A 27771-nucleotide genomic window follows, 5' to 3' on the forward strand; every position below is an offset into this window, starting at 1 on the left:
AGTTTCCAAAATGGGGTCACATGTGGAGGGGTCCACTGTTCTGGCACCACAGGGGGCTTTGTAATCGCACATGGCCCCTGACTACCATTCCAAACGAATTCCCTTTCCAAAAGCTCAATGGCGCTCCTCCTCTTCTGAGCATTGTATTTCGCCCGCAGAGCATTTTACGTCCTAACATGGGGTATTTCCATACTCAGAAGAGATGGGGGTTCCAAATTTTGGGGGCATTCTCTCCCATAACCCTTTGTAGAAATGGTAAATTTGGGGAAGAAACTGCACTTTAGTGAAATTTTCTTTTTTTTTTTACACATCCGATTTTAACGAAAAGTCGTCAAACACCTGCGTGGTTTTAAGGCTCACTGGACCCCTTGTTACTTGCCTTGAGGGGTGTAGTCTCCAAAATGGTATGCCATGTGGGGTTTTCTGCTGTTCTGGCACCATAGGGGCTTCCTAAATGTGACATGCCCCCCAAAAACCTTTTCGACAAAATTCACTCTCCAAAATCCCATTGTTGCTCCTTCCCTTCTGAGCACTCTACTGCGCCCGCCGAACACTTGACATACACATGAGGTATTTCCTTACTCGAGAGAAATTGGGTTACAAATTTTTGGAGGCTTTTTCTCCTATTACCACTTGTAAAAATTCAAAAACTGGGTCTACAAGAACATGCGAGTGTAAAAAATGAAGATTTTTAATTTTCTCCTTCACTTTGCTGCTATTCCTGTGAAACACCTAAATTTTTAAAAAACTTACTGAATGTCATTTTGGATACTTTGAGGGGTGCAGTTTTTATAATTGGGTCATTTGTGGGGTATTTCTAATAGGAAGGCCCTTCAAATCCACTTCAAACCTGAACTGGTCCCTAAAAAATTCCGATTTTGAAAATTTTGTGAAAAATTGGAAAATTGCTGCTGAACTTTCAAGCCCTCTGATGTCTTCCAAAAGTAAAAACATGTCAACTTTACGATGCAAATATAAAGTAGACATATTGTATTTGTGAATCAATATATAATTTATTTGGAATGTCTATTTTCCTTACAAGCAGAGAGCTTCAAAGTTAGAAGAATGCAAAATTTTCAAATTTTTCATCAAATTTTTCACCAAGAAATGATGCAAGTATCGACAAAAAATTACCACTACCATAAAGTAAAACATGTCACGAAAAAACAATCTCTGAATCAAATTTATAAGTAAAAGCATCCCTGAGTTATTAATGCTTAAAGTGACAGTGGTCAGATTTGGAAAAAATGCTCCCGTCCTTAGTGTTATAATGGGCTCCGTCCCCAAGGTGTTAAAATATGGGCCTGTCTTTGTGAGATGGGGTGTGGCTTGCAAGCCGTATTGACACATTCACCAGTAGATGGAGAGCGGAGCTTGCGGCGTAAGGTACTGGTACCATATACTTGCAAGGAACTTGAAACAAAAACCCATCTTTTATATAAGGGTGTAGGTAAGGGTTAATTTAGGTATCATATATTTTGATTTGACGTATAAGTAATATGTGTACCAGGTATTATTGAAATATCTCGAGCCGTACTGAAGTTATGTGGGAACAAACATTTCCCATGGATTTGCATGGACTTTAAACAAAAACCTCGACCCTCACAAATGGGGGTACTTAAGTGTTAAATAACTATCCTTTATTTTAAGTGGACATATAAGTAACATGTGACCAAGTATTGTCAAAATATCTTCAGCCGTTTGGAAGTTATGCAGTAACATATATTTCCCATAGACTTGTATGGGACGTTAAACAAAAACCCCGACCCTGGCAAATGGGGGTGGGTAAGGGTTAAATTACCTATCCTATGTTTGTTGTTGACATATAAGTAACATGTGTGCCAAGTTTCATGTTAATATCTTTAGCCGTTTGGACGTTATGCTGGAACATGCGTACGTACACACACACACACACACACACACACACACATACATACATACACACATTGGCCCTTATTTACTAAGAGTGTTGTGTAGGTTTCTTTGTGGGTTTTAATTCCCTACAATTTTTTTCCCCGGTTTTAACTAAGGTTTCCCTACATTTTCCACTTTTCCCTACATTTTGCTTTTTTTACACATGCTCTGATCTGTAGGGTTTTCCTCGGCTCAAATCCACCACATTTTATGTGGAAACCTTAGTAAATATGTTTTTTTTTTTTTTGTGAAAATGTCGGGAACACGCCCCTTTTCGAAGACCGCACACCCTTTTCCTGGCGGCAGTTCCCCTTTTTCGGGTGTTCTTAGCAAAATGGAGAGTTTGTCGGGGTTTTTTTCAATTCTGGCGCAAATTCTGGCCCACACAGATTCTTTAGCCCTGTGCACTCAAATTTGTACCTGTCCCACTTGGGGCTCACAATCTAAATTCACTAATCAGTATGCTTTGGAGTATGTGTGTGTGTGTATGTAGATATATATATAAAAAAGAAGATTGCAGCAGCACACATTGGTCAAAAAATTGAGGCTCTTAGCGCACTTTTTTGATCAAAAACGTGTCCCCCATCCACCACGGGGAGGTGGCCTCATTTAGGATGGGATCCTAACACACATTCTGAGCCTAACACTCAGATACCAACTCACCTCTGCTGGGCATATAGCCTCTGACTGGGTGACATGCTGGATCCATATACAATTTAAAACACCACCTGGGAGAAAGGGGGAGGGGTGCACAGCTAAAGAGGGTGCCATTCCCCCTGTGTAGACATAAAAACAACCCTGAGAAGAGCTACATGTAAACTGAAAAAGAACAAATGGAAACCACTAACAAAGTATTGAAAGATGTCCTTTTAGAATAGTTTGATATCCATTATTTATTATTAGACACAGTTGACCCAGCCCTATCAGTATTCAAACATATGGAAAAGGGTTTTCCCAGCCAGTCAACCCCCTAAAGAGGCACTCTTAGTCAGAACTCACTTTCTCTATGCTTTTCTGTGTGACTGACATTAAAGGGGTACTCCATTGGAAAACATTTTTTTTAAATCAACTAGTGCCAGAAAGTTAAAGAGATTTGTAAATTACTTCTATTTAAAAATCTTAACCCTTCCTGTACTTATAAGCTGCTGTATTCTCAACAGAAAGTTCATTTATTTTTGAATTTCCTTTCTGTCTGACCACAGTGCTCTCTGCTGACACCTCTGTCCATGCCAGGAACTGTCCAGAGCAGGATAGGTTTGCTATGAGGATTTTCCCCTACTCTGGACTGTTCCCGACATGGACAGAGGTGTCAGCAGAGAGCACTGTGGTCAGACAGAAAGGTAATTCAAAAAGAAAAGAACTTCCTGGTAGCATACAGCAACTGATAAGTACTGGAAGGATTAAGATTTTTAAATAGAAGTAATTTACAAATCTGTTTAGCTTTCTGGCACCAGTTGATTTAAAAAACAATATTTTCCAGCCGAGAATAGATAAACTGAGGTTGGTTCTACAAGGTGGCTGGCTATTAACCCTTTAGATCGCCTGCGTCTAAAGGTGCCTGTATCCAGTCCCTGGTGGTCCAGTCGGGGGGTTTGCCCAGTCAGATGATTCCTCCTGAAAAGTCCCCTAAGGGGACTAAAAGTGTAAAAAAAAAAAAAAGTTTAAAAACACACACATTAACCCCTTCCTTATTAAAAGTTTAAATCACCCCCCTTTTCCCAAATACCATATAAAAAATGTATAACCATAATAAAAATAAACATATATGGTATCACCACATGCGTAAATGTCCAACCTATAAAAATATATCGTACATTAAACCGCACGGTCAATGGCGTACGCGGAAAAAAATTTCAAAGTCCAAAATAGCGTATTTTTGGTCACTTTTCATACCATAAAAAAATTAATAAAAAGCGATCAAAAAGTCAGATCAAAACAAAAATGGTACCGATTTACTTCAGATCACGGCACAAAAAATTTGCCCTCATACCGCCCCATAGGCAGAAAAATAAAAAAGTTATAGGGGTCAGAAGAGGCCAATTTTAAATGTATTAATTTTCGTGCATGTAGTTATGATTTTTTCCAAAAGTACGACAAAATCAAACCTAAATAAGTAGGGTATCATTTTAATCGTATGGACCTTCACAATAAAGAGAAGGTGTCATTTTTACCTAAAAATGTACGGCGTAGTAACGGAAGCCCCCAAATTTACAAAATGTTTTTTTTTCTTCAATTTTGTCGCACAATGATTTTTTTTTCCATTTCGCTGTAGATTTTTGGGTAAAATGACTGATGTCATTACAAAGTAAAATTGGTGGCGGGAAAAATAAGCCATAATATGGATTTGTAGGTGCAAAATTGAAAGGGTTATGATTTTTGAAAGGTAAGGAGGAAAAAAGAAAGTGCAAAAACAGAAGAACGCTTGGGCCTTAAGGGGTTGAATGAAATTTTGGAACTTGACAAATGTTTGCTGCTTTGTACATACAGAGAACACAAAAAAAAGTTGTGCTGTACCTAAGTCAAAAGCTTATCTGTTCATAGTGAATGTTCAACTGTGTGGCTAGTCATCATCACAACCAACGTTCCCACCATAGCAATATAGTTGCTTTAATCTTCATAATATGTTGATACATTTTCAGAACAATGAGATAATCTGACAGCTCTTTATGATGTGCTATTCAAAAGGTAATTGCTCACTGACAGCAATAATAATGTCTTTCTTCCATCTTATTATTTTGGTATGTTCCGTGACTATTTGACCCCTGTTTTTTTATGTCTTGTTTGAATGTCATTAACCTAAAGAGTGTTAAAGGCTATAAAACCTTTTCTACTGATTTGTGTTACCTTGTTTTCTGAATGCAAAATTAAACATCTTTCTAGAATAGTCTTCTTAAAATGTCCTACCATTTAGTTACTGCTCACAGGACGTTAAAATAAACCCATCAGATGGACATACAGTTTTATTTTTTTCCAGCCATTATTGGGCTTTTAAACATCAATTTTATTGCCAGAAAAATGTCCAATGTACTGTCTGTGAACAAAGAGCCATAGATAGCATCAAGGAGAGGAAGGGGTTACAGAACAGTTCAGATAGTAGACAGATGGAATAGAATCCTTGGCGGACAGCTCACAGAGGCTGTAGAGAGAGCGGAAAGCACATACAAAGCATTCTGCAGAAGAGAATAATGCAGGCTGTGTAGAAGTGTACAGAAAAAATTGAGCTGAAACCGCAAACTGCAGAGGCTGTAGAAGAAACAAAGCAATGCAAAAAGTACAATAAGTACAAATTTTTTTTATTATTTTTTTTTATTACGGTGTTCATAGTCTTTAATCTTAAAGGGGTATTCCAGGCAAAACCTTTTTTTATATATATCAACTGGCTCCAGAAAGTTAAACAGATTTGTAAATTACTTCTATTAAAAAATCTTAAAGGACAACTGCAGCGGAATCACACTTATCCCCTATTGACAGGATAGGGGATAAGTGTTTGATCGCGGGGGGTCCGACCGCTGGGACCCCCCTCGATCTCCCTAACGGGGCGCCGGCATTAGCGCCCATGGTGACGTAGCGTCGACCCGTCTCCTCCCCGTCCCCATACAGTTCTATGGGGGATGCGGGGAGGCACAAATGCTGCCTCCCCCATAGAGATGTATGGAGGAGGCGTGCCGGCCGCAACGTCATGCTGCGGCTGGCACGCCCCCAGCACGGGAGAGCCGCGGCTCCGTACAGGAGATCGCCGGGGGCCCCAGTGTTCGGGCCCCTCGCGATCAAACACTTATCCCCTATCTTGAGGATAGGGTATAAGTGTTTGTACCGCTGCAGATGTCCTTTAATCCTTCCAATAGTTATTAGCTTCTGAAGTTTTTGGTCTAACTGCTTAATGATGATGTCACGTCCCGGGAGCTGTGCATGATGGGAGAATATCCCCATAGGAACTGCACAGCTCCCGGGACGTGAGTCATCAGAGAGCAGTTAGACAGAAAACAACAACTCAACTTCAGAAGCTAATAACTATTGGAAGGATTAAGATTTTTTAATAGAAGTAATTTACAAATCTGTTTAACTTTCCGGAGCCAGTTGATATATAAAAAAAAAGTTTTGGCCTAGAATACCCCTTTAACCCCTTAAGGACCAAGGACGTACCGGTACGTCCTTGGTCCTGCTCTTCTGATATAACGCGGGGTTACACAGTAACCCCGCGTCATATCATGGCGGGCCCGGCGTCATAGTGAAGCCGAGACCCGCCTCTAATAGCGCGCAGCGCCGATCGCGGCGCCGCGCGCTATTAACCCTTTAGCCGCGCGCTCAAAGCTGAGCCGCGCGGCTAAAAGTGAAAGTTCCCGGCTAGCTCAGTCGGGCTGTTCGGGATAGCTGCGGCTAATCGCGGCATCCCGAACAGCTGACAGGACAGCGGGAGGGCCCCTTCCTGCCTCCTCGCTGTCCGATCGCCGAATGACTGCTCAGTGCCTGAGATCCAGGCATGAGCAGTCATCCGGCAGAATCGTTGATCACTGGTTTCTTATGAGAAACCAGTGATTAACATAGATCATCAGTGTGTGCAGTGTTATAGGTCCCTATGGGACCTATAACACTGCAAAAAAAAAGTGAAAAAAAAAAGTGAATAAAGATCATTTAACTCCTCCCCTATTAAAAGTCTGAATCACCCCCCTTTTCCAATAAAAAAAAAAACACAGTGTAAATAAAAATAAAAATAAACATATGTGGTATCACCGCGTGCGGAAATGTCCGAATTATAAAAATATATCATTAATTAAACCGCTCGGTCAATGGTGTGCGCGCAAAAAAATTCCAAAGTCCAAAATAGTGCATTTTTGGTCACTTTTTATATCATTTAAAAATGAATAAAAAGTGATCAATAAGTCCTATCAATGCAAAAATGGTACCGTTAAAAACTTCAGATCACGTCGCAAAAAATGAGCGCTCATACCGCCCCATACACGGAAAAATAAAAAAGTTATAGGGGTCAGAAGATGACAATTTTAAACGTATTAATTTTCCTGCATGTAGTTATGATTTTTTCCAGAAGTCCGACAAAATCAAACCTATATAAGTAGGGTATCATTTTAATCGTATGGACCTACAGAATACATATCAGGTGTCATTTTTACCGAAAAATGTACTACGTAGAAACGGAAGCCCCCATAATTTACAAAACAGCGGTTTTTTTTCAATTTTGTCGCACAATGATTTTTTTTCCCGCTTCACCATAGATTTTTGGGCAAAATGACTGACGTCATTACAAAGTAGAATTGGTGGCGCAAAAAATAAGCCATCATATGGATTTTTAGGTGTAAATTTGAAAGAGTTATGATTTTTTAAAGGCAAGGAGCAAAAAACGAAAATGCAAAAACGGAAAAACCTCCGGTCCTTAAGGGGTTAATCCCTGTTAAGTGAGTGTCCTTAACAGAAAGAAAATTGTGCAATCCAGTGAAATGATGTGCCCAACCTTGCTGGAAACATAACTTTACTGCAAAATACTTGCATTATTACATTTCTGGAGACCATAATAATTAATTTAATATACTGGGTGTTACAGCAAACTCTATTGTAATTCATGTATAAAAAGAGAATGAAAATATTCAACCTTTATAAATGGTTCATATACTTTTACCATAATTAAAATAACCCATAAGATTACTTTTATGTTTTTTCTATGTCCTGTGTTCTGTATCTCAGATGTTCATGAACATATAATTGAGGCAAGTTTTTCTGTCCTATGTGCAGCATATTACACATACATGGTAAGATATTGGTGAACCCAATAATTTTATATATGTTTAAGCCACTTTAGGAAAACAAAACAATATTATTAGGCCACTAGTTTCCAAACTGTTTCAAGACCCCATAAAAGCTACAGGAGCCTATAAACCCTTCCATATTTTAGGTAATAACCATGGTATTCTTAGTCTTGTGCTGATAATATGTTATAGCCACAGTTGCCTTAAAGGGGTACTCCAGTGGGAATTATTATTATTTTTTAAAATCAACTGGTGGCAGAACATTAAATAGATTTGTAAATTACTTATATTAAAACTTAACCCTCCCAGTAACTGGAAGGAACTGTCCAGAGCAGGAGAAAATTCCCATAGCAAACATATGCTGCTCTGGACAGTTCCATCAGGTGTCAGCAGAGAGCACTGTGGACAAGACAAAAAGAAATTCAAAAAGAAAATCATTTCCTCTGTAGCATACAGCTGCTTAAAAGTACTGGAAGGGTAAATATTTTTTAAAAGAAGTAATTTACAAATCTGTTTAACTTTCTGGCACCAGTTGATTTAAAAAAAAATAATAATGTTTTCCGCTGGAGTACCCCATTAACCCCTTAATGACAATGGACGTAAATGTACGTCATGGTAACGTGGTACTTAACGCACTATGATGTACATTTACGCGCCACCATGATCGCGAGCACCGGAGCGGTGCTCGAGTCATGCGATTGTGCAGATGTCTGTCATTAACCCCTGAGATGCCGTGATCAATACAGATCACGGCATCTGCGGAAGTGCGGTACTTTGAATGGATGATCGGATTGCCTGCAACGCTGCAGTGGGGATCCAATCATCCAGCATGGAGGCCGGAGGTCCTCTCACCTGGCTCCGGCCATCTCCCGGGGTCTTCTGCTCTGGTCTGACATCGAGCAGACCAGAGCAGAAGATCACCGATAATACTGATCAGTGCTATGTCCTATACATAGCACTGAACAGTATTAGCAATCAAATGATTGCTATGAATAGTCCTCTATGGGGACATAAAAAGTGTAAAAAAAATAAAAATAAAAATAAAAAATTTAAATAAAAAAGTAAAAAAAATTGAAAAATCCCCTCCCCAATAAATAAGTAAAACGTCAGTTTTTCCCATTTGACCCCCAAAAAAGCGTAAAAAAAATTATTATTATAATTAATACATATATTTGGTATCGCTAGGTGCGTAAAAGTCTGAACTATTAAAATATATTGTTAATTATCCCGTATGGTGAACGGCGTAAACGTAAAAAAAAATAAAAGTCCAAAATTGCTGCTTTTTTTGTCACATTTTATTCCAAAAAAAATGTATAAAAAATTTCTAAAAAGTAAAATCTAAGCAAAAGTGGTACTGATAAAAACTACAGATCATGGTGCAAAAAATTAGCCCTCATGTCGCCCCATATACGGAAAAATGAGAAAGTTATAGGTGGTCAAAATAGGGCAATTTCAAACATACTAATTTAGTTAAAATGGTTTGATATTTTTTTTTAAGCGGTACAATTATAGAAAAGCATATAACCATGGGTATCGTTTTAATCGTATTGACCCACAGAATAAAGAAAACATGTCATTTTTACCGGAAAGTGTACAGCATGAAAACAAAACCTTCCAAAATTTGCTAAATTGCGGTTTTCTTTTCAATTTTCCCTCAGAAATAATGTTTCCCTCATAAATAATAAAAATGTTTGGACTTGCACTCGGTTTTGGAAACTTTCTCCATAGTATCTGGGCTAAAAGTAAATACAGCTAAATCGGAGGTGATGTTTTGTAATGTGTCAGATCGGGTTCGACAGTTAGTGTTACTTAATTTTGGGTACAGGGATTCCTCTAGGGGCCTTACTTACCTGGGAGTTCGGCTAACCGACTCACTCGCCACCTTATATCAAGCCAATTATGCCAATTATGTATAAAACGCTGAAAGAGGATCTGTCGAAGTGGGACTACCCATATATATATCATGGATGGGGAGGGTAACTGTAATTAGAATGGTGATATTACCGCGTTTGTTATATTTGTTCAGAACGCTCCCTATACCGATTAGCAAGGGGGACCTAGATGCCTTTCAAAAGATAGTATTTCAGTATATCTGGTCTAATAAGAGACCTAGGATTAGGAGGGAGGTAATGCACTACAATAAGAGGCTAGGAGGAGCATCGGTTCCCAATCTCCTTAAATATTACAACGCAGCGCGCAGCGCTCAATTGGCCCAAATTAATATTAAGCGGGGCGCCCCGAGGTGGGTAGGTCTGGAGGAGGCGCTGGTTGCTCCACACTCTTTGTCTGTCTTGATGTGGTCCAATGCTCCAATAGCGTCCCGCCTGCCCTCCTCAGCACAAATTACGATGTATGCTTTGTCTCTCTGGCGTCAGGTCCGTTTTAAATATCTCCTGCAGTCTACTCCGTCTCCGTTGCTTCCATTTCTTTCTAACTCTTCCTTTCTTCCTGGCTGTACTCCCCTCTGCTTTCGGTGGTGGCATGGGAAGGGCTTATTCTGTATGCACCATTTCCTGAGGGGTCAATCATTGCATACTCTGGAATCTTTGCGCCAACACTACGAGTTACCCATGTCAGAGTTTTTTAGGGCCTGCCAGATTCTCTCTTACTATAACTCTTGTATCCCACATCGCACACCCGTCACTGCTACTTCCTTTGAGAGACATATGTTGTACACTTCTGCTGCGACGGGTTTACTTTCCCTCCTGCATGCCCACCTTAATTCTCCACCGGCAGAGTCGAAGTTGAAATTTATGTTGGATTGGGAGAGGGATACCAATATGTCTCTAACGATGTCACAGTGGAGAGAGTGCTGTACGGCTATAACTAAGGGCAGTTGGCAGGTATCCCTGATGGAGACATCGTTGAAAATACTTCACCGCACGTATAAAGTCCCTGCACTCCTACATGCCATCTATCCTTTAATCTCACCTTTGTGTTTTAGGGGCTGCCAGTCCAGGGGTACAATGCACCATACATGGTGGACCTGTCCAGTGGTGCAGTCATTCTGGTCGCAGGTTCTAGACATGCTCTCCTCCATATTGGAGGCTCGGATCCCACGCACCCCTGCTTTTTGCCTGTTGAGTCATAAACCCTCCCAAATGGTATTTCGCACATTCAAGTTCTTCCAACATGTCCTTATGGCGTCCCGCATCCATATTGCGACGCAGTGGCAGAAAGCAGATTTACACTTCTCTATAGTGATAGACAGAATTAATACTATCATGCTCAATGAAAAGTTGTCGGCCATAAGGGAAGATCGGGTAGAGGGCTTTAATACTCTGTGGGAACCATGGTTAGCCTCCTCATACTGTCCCAACATGTCCCACACCTTTACGCTTTATTGAGGCTTGCCGGGGTCTGCCGGGGGGGGGGGGGTTGGGGGGAGTATGTATGTTTTGTTTAAATGATGTCACTACTCACCTGAACGCCACGAGTCCTTTCATGTTCTTTGTATTTGATGCGGGTAATCCGCTCCGTGGATTTTATATTACTATCTGACTATGCAAACCTGGAATGTTTGTTTATTGTTGGATCTGCGGATCCTTTGTTCTTACCCATGTTTCTATACTGTGTTTGTATTACATGAATCTTCAATAAAGCTTCATCGTTTGATGGTTAAAAATGTTTGGTTGCGCCGTACATTTTATGGTAAAATAAGTGATGTCATTACAAAGTACAATTGGTGACGCAAAAAACAAGCTCTCATATGGGTCTGTGGATGGAAATATAAGAGAGTTATGATTTTTAGAAGGTAAGGAGGAAAAAACGAAAATGCAAAAATAAAATGGGCCTGGTCCTTAAGGTTAATTGTTTTGGGATCTACAACCTGTTCAGCTTGGGTTGAAATGTCAGTATGATGGTACTTTTATTTGTCTTTAAGCTAGGCTACTACTTTATTTTGTCACATTGTTAACAGTCAAGCAAGGGTTGTATGAAAGAGCAACAAGTTTTCTTTATTGGTCGATATAAAAATTACATAATCAGAACAAACAGCTTAGGACTAAGACCATAATGTTTGAAATGTGTGTGTTTGTTCTGCCATTTTGTAATTTTTATATTGACCTTCAATATATTGACTCGCATATTGACGGCCGTTGTTTTTTTTGCGTCGAACAGACTGTGAGTCGGAGCACAACTGACACTGCTGGGTCCTGACTGATCCCATTGATTTTAATGGGATCAGTTGGGTGTCTGGTACTTTACAGGAGTTGAGTGGCAAAAAAATAGGTCATGCACTTTTTTTTTCCACGCTTAACACCCGTCCTTTCGACAGACTGACCGATGGAGCTCCCTTTACCAGAGCATATGAACAAGTCCTTCCCTGGGCTGGATTAACTGGTGCTGTTACTGTGGGTTGGCTCCCCCAAATCTGCGCATGGGACATTCCTACAGAGAGGTGTGTTTTTCTATGTCCCTAAAAGTCCGTATAAGTACCTATCCCCAGTCAGATTCTTTTACATCATATTGGGTGTAGCAGACATGGACAAAAAGAAACCTACAGAGCCCTGGACTGAACATGCACGGAAGTAGTTCTGTGGTCATATCATTATGGAGGAAGACCCTGGAAGTGATGTTCACTTAATATTCTATTTATGCTATTGAAATTATAACAAAATGTGTTCACCGTTCATATATAAGATGAACGTAGATGCAACTATATATACAAATTCTTCGGCAAGCTTGGTTCTTGCCCCATGCGGTGCTTCTCCATAGGTGACGTCAGTAGATCTTCCTTTTTTTTTATTACTATGGGGACACTAGAGTACCATAAGCAGAATGAAAACCAACCTTTGTGGACCAGTTTTTCCAAACTGGTGGGCCTCTAGCTTTTGCAAAACTACAACTCCCAGCATGCCCGAACAGCCGAATGCTGTCCGTGCATGCTGGGAGTTGCAGTTTTGCAACAGCTGGAGGCACACTGGTCTGGAATCACTGTTGTATATGTTTATCCTTCAATAATAGGTTTGTCCTTTAATAGTAGATGAGAATTTAAGACCGAGCTGACTAAATGATTGTTACATGTGTCTTTGTGTACATGTGACTAAGTTTTTAGCATGCTGTGCCAACAACAACAACAACCTTGCAGTGCAGTACTCCCGTTTGCAATGAAGATGGCATCGCAGGACAAGATTGTGTGCCTGCAGAACCCTAGTGCCACCAACATCAAGGGAATCTCAATTCCGAGTGGATGAAAGGGGTCATCCCCATTTCTTTTGCATTAATCACTTCCCCAGCGTTCTGCGAAGAAGAAAACTGGCTCGGCGCCCCCTAAAGTATGACACAAACACAATTCCCCATGCAGAGCTGAGGCTATAAAACAAATGGAATTTTCATGTCAAAAATAATTTCTCTCTGGAACTTGTGATTAACTTTGTGACTTTCATTGTTTCAGCAACCCTGCCATTAGTGGTTTCCTTCTCCCTACGACTAGCATCAGCGGTTACCATAGTAATCTCTGTTACATAGTGTCGTTGGACGCAGGGTCTAGATTTTATTTTGCTGGGAAAATATATTGTTTTTCTTTATCGTAAATTGCAGTTTTACGTTGTGCTACAGAGACATTTTCACATGTAAGCCTGTTCTGCTGGTGGAACTGCAGAACAGAAAAAAAGAACTTCCTCCCACATTTATTCTTAGTCTGAGATTCCCATGGCACAAATAAGGAAAAATGAATTGGCTATCTCTTACATCTCTCTTATTCATGTCCTCCAGTAAGCGAGTACCCTCCCACTAGTCTTCGTTTTTCCCATCTAGTGTTTGCTGCTTACGAGCTAGAAGAGGCCAGCATAATTCATTACGTAAACCATTTCCAGCCGTTCATCAATCCTATCCGTGACCCCTTTTTTTAATAAAATCCTTAAACTTTTCAACTTAGCTTTTTTTTTGTTTTGTTTTTGTTTACATTTGCATTTATAACTTATTTAGATGTTAGGAAACAAAATACAGTTTCTATAAAGTTTTTTTTTCTTGTGTAGTGTTCTGTGAATTGCTGTTTTTGAAGATGTTTGGCCAAAATAAAGCTTGGTTCACATTGTGCTTTATACATCAGATGTTCCCATTGACTTTCTCCAGCCAGACATCTTTTTGGCATACTCTGTGTTCAGCCTGTAAACCTTTATCCAGTCTCATGGATAAAAATGTATCCCCTATCTGAAGGTCCGAGTGCTGGGGCCCCCCACAATCTCCTGTTTGGAGCCCCAGCTCTCCCCGGGAGCGGCGGGTCACGACACCCGCCCGAAGCAGGGGCTGCCACGCCCTCTCCATATATCTCTATGGGAGAGCCGAAGATAGCCGAACAGCTCTCCCATAGAAATATATGGAGGGGGCATGGCGGCCCCCGCTTCGGGCAGAGGTCGTGATAAGTTTTTATCCATGAGACTACTCCTTTAATGTTTTAGCTGTATTGCAAAATGTAGTTAAAGAGGTAGTCCTTTTTATTCTCTGGATAGGGGAAATATGTGTCTGATCTTGGGGTGTCCGACTCCTGGGGCCCCCGCAATCTCCAAAATGAGGCCCAAATGTCCACATGTATGGAGTGCAAGGTCCACATTACCCCTCCATGCCTACTCTGAGAGGGCCGGAGATAGACAAGTGATGTACTCATGTATCTCTGGCACTCCTATTGAGATGCATGTCAACCTCACACTCCATACACGTGGACATTTGGGCCAAGTTTTGGAGACCGGTGGGGGTTTGGGTTGGTCCCAGCATTCAGATTCTCCATTATTAGACACTTATCTTCTATCCTGTACCCCTTTAACTATGTTTTTCAATATACATTTTTTTTCTTACAAAGCATATCATTTTTTTACAATATAAGTCGAAGCAGATGTCTGCAATTTAATAGACCTATAGTTGCATACAACTGGAGTATATGTTTGAGACATGCAAATCATGATGTACAAGGTGAAAAATACACACTGGGTGGGTGAGAGGGGAGTGATAGATGACTATCATCCGCTTTTCTGCACCGCCTAGAACAATGACAACTTTCTATGGTTAGTTAATGAGCTGTAGATGTCAAGCTGTAATATTGACTTGTGTAACTTGTTGGCTTGGGATATTTCTTTTGGTAGAAATAAAGGATTTTCTTTAGGTGTATGTGATTTTCATTAGGTGTGTGTATTGTTTTTGCTGTCATATTTGCAGTAATCCAAATACAAACTACTGGATACGAAAATAACGTGAATCTTAATATACAGTCATGGCCGTAAATGTTGCCACCCCTGAAATTTTTCAAGAAAATGAAGTATTTCTCACAGAAAAGGATTGCAGTAACACATGTTTTGCTTGACACATGTTTATCCCCTTTGTGTGTATTGGAACTAAACCAAGAAAGGGAGGAAAAGAGCAAATTGGACATGATGTCACACCAAACTCCCAAAAATGGGCTGGACAAAATTATTGGCACCCTTTCAAAATTGTGGAAAAATAAGATTGTTTCAAGCATGTGATGCCCCTTTAAACTCACCTGGGGCAAGTAACAGGTGTGGGCAATATAAAAATCACACCTGAAAGCAGATAAAAGGGAGAGAAGTTAACTTAGTCTTTGCATTGTGTTTCTATGTGTGCCACACTAAGCATGGACAGCAGAGATTAGAACTGTCTGAGGACTTGAGAGCCAAAATTGTGGAAAACTATCAACAATCTCAAGGTTACAAGTCCATCTCCAGAGATCTAGATTTGCTTTTGTCCACAGTGCGCAACATTATCAAGAAGTTTGCAACCCATGGCACTGTAGCTAATCTCCCTGGGCGTGGATGGAAGAGAAAAATTGTTGAAAGTTGTCAACGCAGGATAGTCCGAATGGTGTATAAGCAGCCCCAAACAAGTTCCAAAGATATTCAAGCTGTCCTGCTGGCTCAGGGAGCATCAGTGCCAACGCAAACTATGCGTCAAAATTTAACTGAAATGAAATGCTAAGGCAGGAGACCCAGGAGGACTACATTGCTGACACAGAGACATAAAAAAGCAAGACTACTTTTTGCCAAAATTAACTTGAGTAAGCCAAAATCCTTCTGGGAAAACGTCTTGTGGACAGATGAGACCAAGATAGAGCTTTTTGGTAATGCACATAATTCTACTGTTTACTGAAAACGGAATGAGGCCTACAAGAGGCCTACAGTGAAATATGGTGGAGGTTCAATCATGTTTTGGGGTTGTTTTGCTGCCTCAGGCACTGGGTGCCTTGAATGTGTGCAAGGCATCATGAAATCTCAGTATTACCGATGGATTTTGGGTCGCACTGTACAGCCCAGTGTCAGAAAGCTGGGTTTGCATCCGAGATCTTGGGTCTTCCAGCAGGACAATGACCCCAAACATAAGTCAAAAAGCACCCAGAAATGGATAGCAATAAAGCGCTGGAGAGTACTGAAGTGGGCATCAATGAGTCCAGATCTAAATCCCATTGAACACCTGTGGAAAGATCTTAAAGGAGAACTACGGGATTAAAAAATGTATCCCCTAGTTAAGTTTCAGATCCTTCCCCGGGCTTTTAAATCACCTGTTTTTAATGTTATTGATCATATGCCTGACGAAGAGCTCAGCACGAGCTCGAAACTTGAAGTTGCACAATAAAGAACTAACCTGTCATATGGACTGTTGCCTGCATCTGTCCAAGGAGTAAAAGCGCCGTATGGTAATTCCTGTTTTCCTGGATTTTATCCACCACTTTTCAAGTTTCAGATCGCGGGGGGTCCGACCGCTGGGGCCCCCCACGATCTCCCGTACGGGGCCGCGGCTCTCTGCACACGCCCTCCATTTACTGCTATGGGGGAGCCGAAGCGATGCCTTCGGCAATTTCCAGCTCTCCCATAGCAGCGTATGGAGGGGGCGTGTCGGCCGCTGCTTCGTGCGGTGGTAAACATGCCCTCTCTAACCAGAGAGCCGGCGCCCTGTACGGTAGATCGCGGGGGGCCCCAGCGGTCGGACCCCCCGCGATCTAAAACTTATCCCCTATCCTTAGGATAGGGGATACATTTTTCAATCCCGTAGTTCTCCTTTAAAATTGCTGTTGGGAAAAGGCTCCCTTCCAATAAGAGAGACCTGGAGCAGTTTGCAAAGGAAGAGTGGTTCAACATTCCGACTGAGAGGTGTAAGAAGCTTATTGATGGTTATAGGAAGTGACTGATTTCAGTTATTTTATCCAAAGGGTGTGCAACCAAATATTAAGTTAATGGTGTCAATAATTTTGTCCATCCCATTTTTGGAGTTTGGTGTAACATTATGTCCAATTTGCTTTTTTTCTTCCCTTTTTTGGTTTAGTTCCAATACACACAAAGGGAAAAAACATGTGTATAGCAAAACGTGTTACTGCAATCCTTTTCTGTGAGAAATACTTAAAGGGTACCTCTCGTCAAATAAACTTTTGATATATTTTAGATTAATGAATGTTGAATAACTTTCCAATAGCATGTTAATGAAAAATTTGCTTCTTTCTATTGTATTTTTCCCGATCAGTCCTGTCAGCAAGCATTTCTGACTCATGCTGGAGTCCTAAACACTCAGAGCTGCCAGCCTGCTTTGTTCACAGCCAAACAGGCTGTGAACAAAGCAGACTGGCAGCTCGTAGTGTTTAGGCATGAGTCTGAAATGCTTGCTGCCAAGACTGGTAGGGAGACCCCTAGTGGTCATTTCTTCAAAGTGGAAAATTAAGTAGAAAGAAGCATATTTTTTAATAGCATGCAATTGTGAAGTTATTCGGCATACATTAATCTATAATATATCAAAAGTTTTTTTTGATGAGAGGTACCCTTTAATTTTCTAGAAAAATTTCAGGGGAGCCAACATTTATAGCCATGACTGTATAAAGTAAATGCACCTTTTCATAACCTCAGATTGGCTCTGGCAAATAATGTTAGATGAGATTACCCCAATTCCATTATTCCTCATGTTTTATATATTATTAAATGTATTATTATTCTTTTAGATCTCCTTTGACCTGGCAGAGTACACAGCAGATGTTGATGGTGTTGGCACATTACGTCTTCTTGACGCTGTAAAAACCTGTGGCCTTATTGAGACTGTGAAGTTTTATCAAGCCTCAACCAGTGAACTGTATGGCAAAGTACAGGAAATCCCACAGAAGGAGACCACTCCATTTTATCCTCGCTCTCCATATGGTAAGTGAGCATTTAAAGAGTACCTCTCATGATCTTGTTAAATTTTATAATCCTACCAGTTTACTGCCACCATCATGATAAACCACCCCTTGCCTTCATTTTTATTATTTGTTAGTTTTCTACCTTGATATTGCTCTGTATTATTCTGCTTAGTCTCAGTCAGATTCACTGACTTGGAAAGGGCGTTCCCCAGCAGACGTGACACCTTCTGAAGCCATACATGGGAGAACTTCCTCCCTAACTCTGCTACACACAGACCATAGAAGTTCAGTGTGTGAGATGAGCTCTGATTAGATAAGGCTGCCCACACCCTCTCATCATTTACTGCTTTTGGACTTCTACTAGGCCAGCAGGAGTCCAAAGTCTGTGCAAAAGATGGGGGAAAATGTGCTCTGGACAAGTAGGGAGATACCAAGTGGCAGATTTTTTTAAACACAAATAAAACATAGAAAATGTAATTTCTCTATCGCCTCCATTGGGCGACACAGACCGTGGGTGTATGCTGCTGTCTCTAGGAGGTATGACACTATGGCAACAAAAAAAGTCGGCTCCTCCCAGCAGGATATACCCGCCTCCAGGCCCTGAGCTAATCAGTTTAAGCTTAGTGTCTGAAGGAGGTGGACATGATCTGTATTTCTCTAGACCAGGTCTTATGTTTTTTTATTTTCCTAGTTAGGGAATCAGTTAGTTTTTTATTCCTTTTTCTTTCATGTTTTCAGGTGGGGACTCAGGAACTGCGGCTCACTGTTTCCCCATTGCGAGTAAGGGGGCACAGACATTGCGTATATGCGCTGTTAACCCCCTCTCACCAACGGTCAGCGCCTGGGGTTGTACCTCATGGGTCTGGGTCCCCCTATTCCCTGCTCGCCTCGCTCACACACGGTAGCTCGGCGTGATGCAAGTAACAGAAAGCTGACTCAACACCTTGCAGAAGACTCCATTAGGTAAGTTCTTCTGACTTAGGTGAGTATATATTTTCTCCCTTAGGTGCTGACTTGCAACCTCTGGAGACCCTCATTTTTTGGACCACCTTCAGGTCTAAGGGGCTGGCCTGTGTTGGGGCTCTATCTTTATTCAAAGCAGGGGCGAGCAAGGGCATTTTGGGAAAGAAGGGGTTAATTTTTACTAAGAGTGTGTGTGTGTTTATACTATGCGGCTGTCAGCCGCAGCGCTTACTATGCGGCTGACAGCCGCGGCATCTGTACTGTGCGGTGCAGGGAGCGCCTACTTACTTTCTGTTTCGGCAGCAGACAGCTGCCGGCGGACATGTGTATCGCCCGCTCACTTGCCCGCGGGCGCAGACGCGACCGACATGTGCGACGGGGGCAAGGAGCGGGTGCCATTACTATTCTTCACGGCGGCCGGGGTGCTATAGCTCCGCCCACAGGGCCGCCGGGGCTTACTGGAGGCGCGAACCGCCCTCCAATCAGTGCCGTGCGCACGATTTTCGGGGGCAGAGGCCAATTAGACAGTGTCTCTGCTCCAGGCTCGCCCCTCTATGGCTATTGGCTGGCCTGTTTCTCCCTCTCTTTCACTCAGAGCGGAGTTCTCCTCACAGCAGCTGCCACAGGGGACACAGACTCGGGTGAGAGTTCTTTTTTCATTATGTCCGTACCCAGAACTGTTCCTCCCTCTAAACAGACAACTGGAGCATTAGTTTCCTATTTTGTCTGTAAGACCTGTAATTCCAAAATGCCTGGTTCTGCTGAACCCACTTGCTCTGCCTGCTCCTCTGCTGCCCCAGACCCCATGGTACCCCCGGATGCTCTTTTAGTTCCGGTGGATTCGGCCGCCCCTCTAGCCTGGGTTTCTTCCCTATCCCAATATATCGCTGACTTGACTCAAGTCTCCCGTTCGGTGGCTGAGGCCTCCCGTGACGTGGTATCTGCCTTGAAGAAGTCTGCCCTGCGCCCGCCCTCTAAAGGGACCCGCTCCCCTTCTCCACATACCTCACGCTCTCACAAGCGTACTAGGGGTGCATCTTCTGACTCTTCCATTGAGTCTTCCAGGTAGACGTGGGCGTTCCCCTCGTGGGTCCCGCCCCCGGGTCATCTGGTCACAAACGTCTCTCCTCCAGAGGACATTCCGCAGTCGCCACTCTGCCTCGCCAGAGCCTCATCCCCGATCAGGGTCGCCCCCCTCCAGGGCTGCCTCTACTCGTTCACATTCTCCTGGTGAACTGGCGGATGAGGCTTTTGAATCAGCATCTGACTCGGAAGACCACGCGGATTCAGTTAAAAAGGTAAACTCATTGGTTGCGGCCATAAGAGACACCTTTCACTTAGAGGACCCAGGATCTTCGGACGTGACTCCTGAAGTATCCTTTCATCATGCTAAACCAGCACCTCAAAGGTTCAGCACTCACGCTGAATTTGACACCCTTCTGGAATCTGCATGGAAACATCCAGACAAGAGGTTCCCGGGAATGAAGAAGGTTCAGGTGCGTTACCCATTCAACAAGGACCTTGTCTTTAAGGTGGTTTCCCCTCCCTCAGTGGACCCACCAATTTCCCGCCTCTCTAAGGCTACCACACTGCCACTGGCAGATGCAGCTGCTTTCAAGGACCCGACGGACAAGAAGGTGGAGTCCTTAGCGAAGTTTGCCTCTGAAGCAGCAGACTCTTCTCTACTTTCCACCTTCGCCTCGGCTTGGGTGTCCAAAGCCCTATCGTTGTGGTGCTCAAAACTCCGTCAGGGTATCCAGGCGGGATCCCCCCCTGAGGATCTGTCTGCCTTGGTTTTCCAATGCTCTAAAGCTGGGGAATTTCTGTGCACAGCTTCCATGCAGTCAGCCCGTTGTGCTGCCTTTGCTGTGGGTCACCTGGCGGCCCTCCGCTGTTCCATGTGGCTTAAGGCTTGGGATGTGGATGCCGCTTCCAAAAGGTCTCTCACCGAGCTTCCTTTTACTGGTGTCCGTCTTTTTTGCAAGCGCCATGACGAGATTATTTCTGAGGCGACGGGGGGGGGGGGGGGTTAAGAGTTCCTTGTTGCCTCAAAATAAGGCTCGCTCTACTTCCCAGAGGAAGTCCTCTTCCTTTTGGACTTTTGGCCCCAATAAGGGGTCGGGGCAGGCGCCTTCACGGGACAAGAAGGCTCTCTCGTTCCGGGCGCGCCCGTCTTGGAAGTCGGACAACAACCGTTCCTGACGTTTTGCGGCCAAATCAGGCAACCGCAAACCCACTTCCGCATGAAGTGATGCACCCACCCGCAGATTTTTCTCGAGTGGGAGGTCGTCTCTTATTTTGTCGAAACATCTGGACCACACACATTCAGGACTCTTGGGTCAGGGATGTGGTGTCCAATGGTTACCGAATTGAGTTTGCCTCCCTCCCGAGGGATCGTTTTTTTTCAGTCCCGGGCTCCCCGGTCTCCTTCTCTGGCGAAGCAGTTTCAAGAGGCTCTTGTCCCCGTTCCTCCAAGGGAATGTTTTCGGGGTTTCTATTCCAATATTTTTGTGGTCCCCAAGAAGGGCGGTTCGGTGCGGCCAATCCTGGACCTCAAGCGTCTCAACCGTCATCTTCTCATCCGCCACTTCCGAATGGAATCCCTCCATTCGGTAGTGGCATTCATGGAACAAGGGGAATTTTTTTCTTCGGATGACATCAAAGATGCCTACCTCCATGTTCCAATATTTCACGGCCATCAACGGTACCTCCGTTTTGCGGTTCCGGAGGGGCATTTTCAATTCGTAGCCCTCCCTTTTGGTCTGGCCACTGCTCGCTCCTCGGGTCTTTACCAAGATCCTTGCGCCAGTGATAGCCCTGTTGTGGTCGAGAGGAGTCTCTGTGATCCCTTACCTGGACGACCTTCTCATCAAGGCTCCCACCAGAGTCCAGACCCTGGAGAATGTGGATCTCACCCTCCAGACCCTGGATCGCTTCGGGTGGATGGTCAACAGGGACAAGTCTGTCCTTTCTCCCACCCAATCTCTGATCTTCCTGGGACTTCAATTTAACACGGCCTCTGCCCGGATTTGCCTTCCGCCAGACAAACATCTGACTCTCCTGCCAGGAGTCCGCTCCCTTCAGGCCCAGGTCCCAGTTTTCACCCGCGTTTGTATGGAAGTCTTGGGTTGGATGGTAGCAGCCATGGAGGCCTTACCCTTTGCCCAGTTTCATTACCGTCCCCTTCAACTGGCGATTCTCTCTCGATGGGACAGATCTCCTCTGTCTCTCGATCGCAAGATTGCTTTCCCTCGTCGGATCCGTCAGTCTCTGCTCTGGTGGCTCCGCTCCCCCTTTATTCTTCAGGGGCGATCATTTCTTCCCCCTCCACTGGCAGGTGGTTACAACAGATGCCAGTCTGTCGGGCTGGGGCGGTGTGTTCAGGGACTGGACGGTTCAAGGCCTCTGGTCTCCCGGGGAAGCCCTGCTTCCGATAAACATCTTGTAACTGAGGGCGATTCTTCTTTGCCTTCTTCATTGGGAGTCCCTGCTTCAGTCCCGCCCTGTCCGCGTCCAGTCGGACAACGCCACGGCCGTGGCGTACATAAATCGGCAAGGCGGCACTCGCAGCGCGGCAGCCATGGCCGAGGTGACAAAGATTCTCATCTGGGCGGAAAACAAGGTTCCGGACATTTCTGGTGTGCTCAACTGGGAAGCGGACTTTCTCAGCCGGTCTTCAGCCGACCCCGGCGAGTGGTCCCTGCATCCAGAGGTCTTTGTGCAGATCTGCAACCTCTGGGGCATTCCAGACGTGGACCTCTTCATGTCTCAGCACAATCAGAAGATCCTTCCGTTTGTGGCGAAGTCCCGGGACCCCCTGGGCTAGCTGTGGATGCCCTCGTGATTCCTTGGATGAGGTTTGCTCTGCCCTATCTGTTTCCACCCCTTCCGCTCCTTCCCAGGGTTCTGAGGAAGCTCAAAACAGAGGAAGTTCCCGTCATTCTGATAGCTCCAGATTGGCCCCGAAGGTCGTGGTACGCCGACGTGGTCAGGTTCCTGGACAACACTCCACTACGCCTTCCACTTCGTTCGGACCTACTGTCTCAGGGTCCTCTTTGCCACTCCAATTTACAGTCGCTGCATTTGACGGCGTGGTGGTTGAGACTGCGGTTTTGAGAGCCCGCGGTTTCTCTTTCCAAGTCATTCGCACCATGCTCAGGGCTTGTGAGCCCTCCTCGGCGAAAATTTACCACTGTACTTGACGGTCTTATTTTCGTTGTTGTGAAGCTCAGGTTTTGTCTCCTGTTACTTTTTCTGTTCCCCATCTTCTCTCTTTCTTGCAGTCGGGTTTGGAACTGGGTTTGTCTCTCAGTTCCCTTAAGGGTCAGGTTTCGGCTCTTTCTATACTTTTCCAGCGTCCTCTGGCTTCTAATTCTCATGTCCGGACCTTTCTTCAAGGACTGGCGCATGCTGCCCCTCCTTCTCGGTCACCTTCTCCCCCTTGGGACTTGAATCTGATCCTGGGGGTCATCCAAGGTGAACCTTTTGAACCCCTTATGGAGGTGTCCCTGTGCCTCCTTTCTTGAAATCATTCAGCAGGCATCCCGGCACATCGCTGAGGGGGGTCCCAATTCAAACCGGCGATTTTCGGCGATTCCGGGTCATACGGGTCTCCGGTGACCTGGAAAATAAGGGGGATAGGGGGTGTCCAAGATGGCGTTGGATGCCCCTTACCTGCGATCGGCGGCAGGCGGCGATGACGTGCAGCCGGTGAGTAGTTGCCTAGCAACATCTGAAGGTCTACAGTTTGGAGACCACTATACAGTGGTCTCTAAACTGTAGCCCTCCTGATGTTCCAAAACTACAACTCCCAGCATGCCCAGACAGCCGTTTGGGCATGCTGAGATTTGTAGTTTTGTAAGTTTTAGAGGGGTACACTTTGGAGATCACTGTTCAGTGGTCTCCAAACTGTGGCCCTCTAGATCTTGCAAAACTACAACTCCCAGCATGCCCACACAGCAGTTTGCTGTCTGGGCATGCTGTGATTTGTAGTTTTCCAACATCTGGAGAGCCACAGTTTGGAGATCACTGTGCAGTGCTTTCTAAACTGTGGCCCTCTAAATCTTGCAAAACTATAACTCCCAGCATGCATGAACAGTAAACGGCTGTCTTGCTATGCTGGGAGTTGTAGTTGCGTACCTCCAGCTATTGTATAACTACATCTCCCATTGTGCCTTTCGGCGATCAGTACATGCTCGGAGTTGTAGTTTTGCAACAGCTGAAGGCACACTGGTTTGAAAATACTGAGTTAGATAACAAAACCTAACTGAAGGTTTTCCAACCAGTGTGTCTCCAGCTGTTGCGAGAGTACAATTCCCAGCATGCTGGGAGTTGTAGTTTTGCAACAGCTGGAGGTTTGCCCCCCCCCCCCATGTGAGCGAGTTTACAGTAAGTTTCCGGGCGAGTTTACAGTAAGTTTCCTGCTTCAAGTCTGAGCTGCGGCAAATTTTCTGCCGCGGCGCAAACTCTTAGCGGGAAACTCACTGTAAACTCCCGCCCGTGCAAATTTATACTAAAAACATGACACTTACACATAATGAAGGGTAAAACACTACATATGCACCCCCTTACACTGTCCCCCCCCCCCCCCCCCCCCCCAAATACAAATAAAAAACTTATCCAAAATGGAGCCTCCAGCTGTTGCAAAACAACAACTCCCAGCATTTCCGGCCAGCCACTGGCTGTCCAGGCATGCTGGGAGTTTAGCAACAGCTGGAGGTACCCTGTTTGGGAATCACTGGCATAGAATACCCCTATGTCCACCCCTATGCAATGCCTAATTTAATCCTCAAATGCGCATTGCTCTCTCTCAGTTCGGAGCACTGTTGTATTTCAAGGAAACAGTTTACGTTCACATATGAGGTATTTCCATACTTGGGAGAAATTGTGTTACAAATTTTGGGGGGCTTTTTATCTTTTTACCCCTTAGGAAAAGGAAAAGTTGGGGTCTACACCAGCCTGTTAGAGTAAAAAAATAAAACATTTTACACTAACATGCTGGTGTGGCCCCATACTTTTATTTTCACAAGAGGTAAAAGGAAAAAAGACCCCCAAAATTTGTAACGCAATTTCTCCTGAGTACGGAAATACCCCATATGTGGACATAAAATGCTCTGCGGACGCACAAGAAGGATCAGGAGTGAGAGCGCACTATGTATATTTGAGGCCTAAATTGGTGATTTGCACAGGGGTGGCTGATTTTACAGCCGTTCAGCCATAAACGCATAAAAATAAATACCCACATGTGACCCCATTTTGGAAACTACGCCCCTCATGGAACGTAACAAGGGGTATAGTGAGCCTTAACACCCCACAGATGTTTGACGATTTTTTGTTAAAGTTGGATGGAAAAATGAAAATGCATTTTTTTTTTTTACTAAAATGCTGGTGTTACCCTCAATTTTTCATTTTCACAAGGGAAAATAGGAAAAAATCCCCCAAAATTTGTAACTCCATCTCTTCTGAGTAAGAGCATACCCCATATGTGGATGTAAAGTGCTCTGCGGGCGAACTACAATGCTCAGAAGCGAAGGAGCGCCATTGGGCTTTTGAAGAGAAAATTTGTCTGGAATTGAAGGCCACGTGTGTTTACAAAGCCTCCATAGTGCCAGAACAATGGACCCCCCCACATGTGACCCCATTTTGGAAACTACACCCCTCACATAATGTAATAAGGGGTACAGTGAGTATTTACGCCACACAGGTGTCTGACAGATTTTTGGAACAGTGGTACATTAAAATGAAAAATTACATTTTTCATTTACACACCCCACTGTTCCAAAGATCTGTCAGACGCCAGTGGGGTGTAAATGCACACTGTACCCTTTATTAAATTCTGCACCCCTTATTATAGTTTCCAAAATGGGGTCACATGTGGGCTTTGTAACTGCACATGGCCCCCGACTTCTATTCCAACCAAATTCTCTCTCCAAAAGCCCAATTGCGCTCCTCCTCTTCTGAGCATTGTAGTGCGCCAGCAAAGCTCTTGACATCCACACATGGGGTATTTCCATACTCAGAAGAGTTGGGGTTACACATTTTGAGCACATTTTCTCCTATTACCCCTTGTAAAATGTAAAATTTGGGGAAAAAACAACATTTTAGTGGAAAAAAAATAAAAATAATAATTTACACATCCAACTTTAACAAAAAGTCGTCAAATGCCTGTGGGGTGTTAAGGCTCACTTGACCCCTTGTTACATTCCTTGGGGGGGTGTAGTTTCCAAAATAGTAGGCCATGTGTTTTTTTTTTTTTTTTTTTTTTTGCTGTTCTGGCACCATAGGGGCTTCCTAAATGTCACATGCCCCCCAAAAACCATTTCAGAAAAACTCTCTCTCCAAAATCCCATTGTCGCTCCTTCTCTTCCGAGGCCTCTAGTGCACCCACAGAGCATTTGACATACACATATGAGGTATTTCCTTACTCGAGAGAAATTGGGTTACAAATTTTGGGGGGCTTTTTCTCCTATTACCTCTTGTAAAATTTAAAAAACTGGGTCTACAAGAACATGCGAGTGTAAAAAATGAAGATTTTGAATTTTCTACTTCACCTTGCTGCTATTCCTCTTAAACACCTAAAGGGTTAACATACTTACTGAATGTCATTTTGAATACTTTGAGGAGTGCAATTTTTATAATGGGTAATTTATAACCTGTATGGGGCTGCTCTGTTCGAGCGTGTTTTGTACCCAGCACATCAACTGGTGTTTCACGCCCCCTCCATTCATCTCTGTGGGAGAGGCAGAGAAACAGGAACGCTGTGTCTCTGCCTCTCTCATAGAGATAAGTGCAGGGTGCATGTTTATACCAGCTGACCTGCTGTATGCGAAGCGTCCAACGCAGCAGCTCAACTGGGGCCCCATACGGGAGAACGCGTGGGGTCCCAGCGGTCGTACCCCAGCGATAAGACATTTATTCCCTTTCTGCAGGATAAAATTTCTTAGCGCTGGACATCATCTTTAAGGTAATTTAGGCACATACCTAACTTACAATAGAGAATTTCTCACATAAAATAGTTTTAACTTTGGATAAGCACAATAGGATTATTTCTTCCTGCAGGGGTCTCTTCTATCAGCTGGTTCTCTGTTCACGTTTCTAACAGGAACAAAACACTGGCATTATTCACTACACCACAGTGGCATTATCTATGTGTTGCTTGACTTGACATGCCGTTTCCATATCAAAAACCATACGGTTACACTTAAAATAAAGAAGAAAAATCTGTGAACCATGCAAAGTTACTTCCTTCTTTACAATTCCATGTTAAAAGGGTACTCCAGTGGAAAACATTTTTTTTTTAAATCAACTGGTGCCAGAAAGTTAAACAGATTTGTAAATTACTTCTATTAAAAAATCTTAATCCTTCCAGTACTTATCAGCTACTGTATGCTCCAGAGGAAGTTATTTGTTTTTTGAATTTCTTTTCTATCTGACAACATTGCTCTCTGCTGACACCTCTGTCCATGTCAGGAACTGTCCAGAGCAGGAGCAAATCCCCATAGCAAACGGTGGAAAACTTTTTGTTTTTTAATCAACTGGTGCCAGAAAGTTAAAAAGATTTGTAAATTACTTCTATAAAAAATCTTAATCCTTCCAGTCCTTATTAGCTACTGAATACTACAGAGGAAATTCTTTTTATTTTTGGAACACAGAGCTCTGTGCTGACATCATGACCACAGTGCTCTCTGCTGACATCTCTGTCCATTTTAAGAACTGTCCAGAGTAGGAGTAAAAACCCCTAGAAAACATATGCTGCTCTTGACAGTTCCTAAAATGGACAGAGATGTCAGCAGAAAGCACTGTGCTGGTGATGTCAGCAGAGAGCACTGTGTTCCAAAAAGAAAATAATTTCCTATGTAGTATTCAGCAGCTAATAAGTACTGGAAGGATTAAGATTTTTATATAGAAGTAATTTACAAATCTGTTTAACTTTCTGCCACCAGTTGATTTAAAATAAAAGTTTTCAACGAAATACAAAAAGTCCCTTGCCAGACATCTTCTTTAGGCCTCCAAGACTGTTATTCCTAGACA

At 43.5% G+C, this 27771-nt stretch overlaps 1 protein-coding gene across 3 annotated transcripts in view; it reads left to right on the forward strand.

The window, feature by feature from the left end:
• The window catches only part of GMDS (GDP-mannose 4,6-dehydratase), a 716505-nt gene that overhangs the window by 268875 nt on the left and 419859 nt on the right, over positions 1-27771 (forward strand). For all 3 annotated transcript variants that reach the window (XM_056521038.1, XM_056521041.1, XM_056521039.1), the window contains one exon: positions 17605-17797. In XM_056521038.1, the coding sequence (XP_056377013.1) occupies positions 17605-17797 (193 nt within the window). The remainder of the gene's footprint in view (positions 1-17604; positions 17798-27771) is intronic.

Source organism: Hyla sarda, chromosome 5 (assembly GCF_029499605.1).
Source record: "Hyla sarda isolate aHylSar1 chromosome 5, aHylSar1.hap1, whole genome shotgun sequence".
Classification (NCBI taxonomy): Eukaryota; Metazoa; Chordata; class Amphibia; order Anura; family Hylidae; genus Hyla; species Hyla sarda.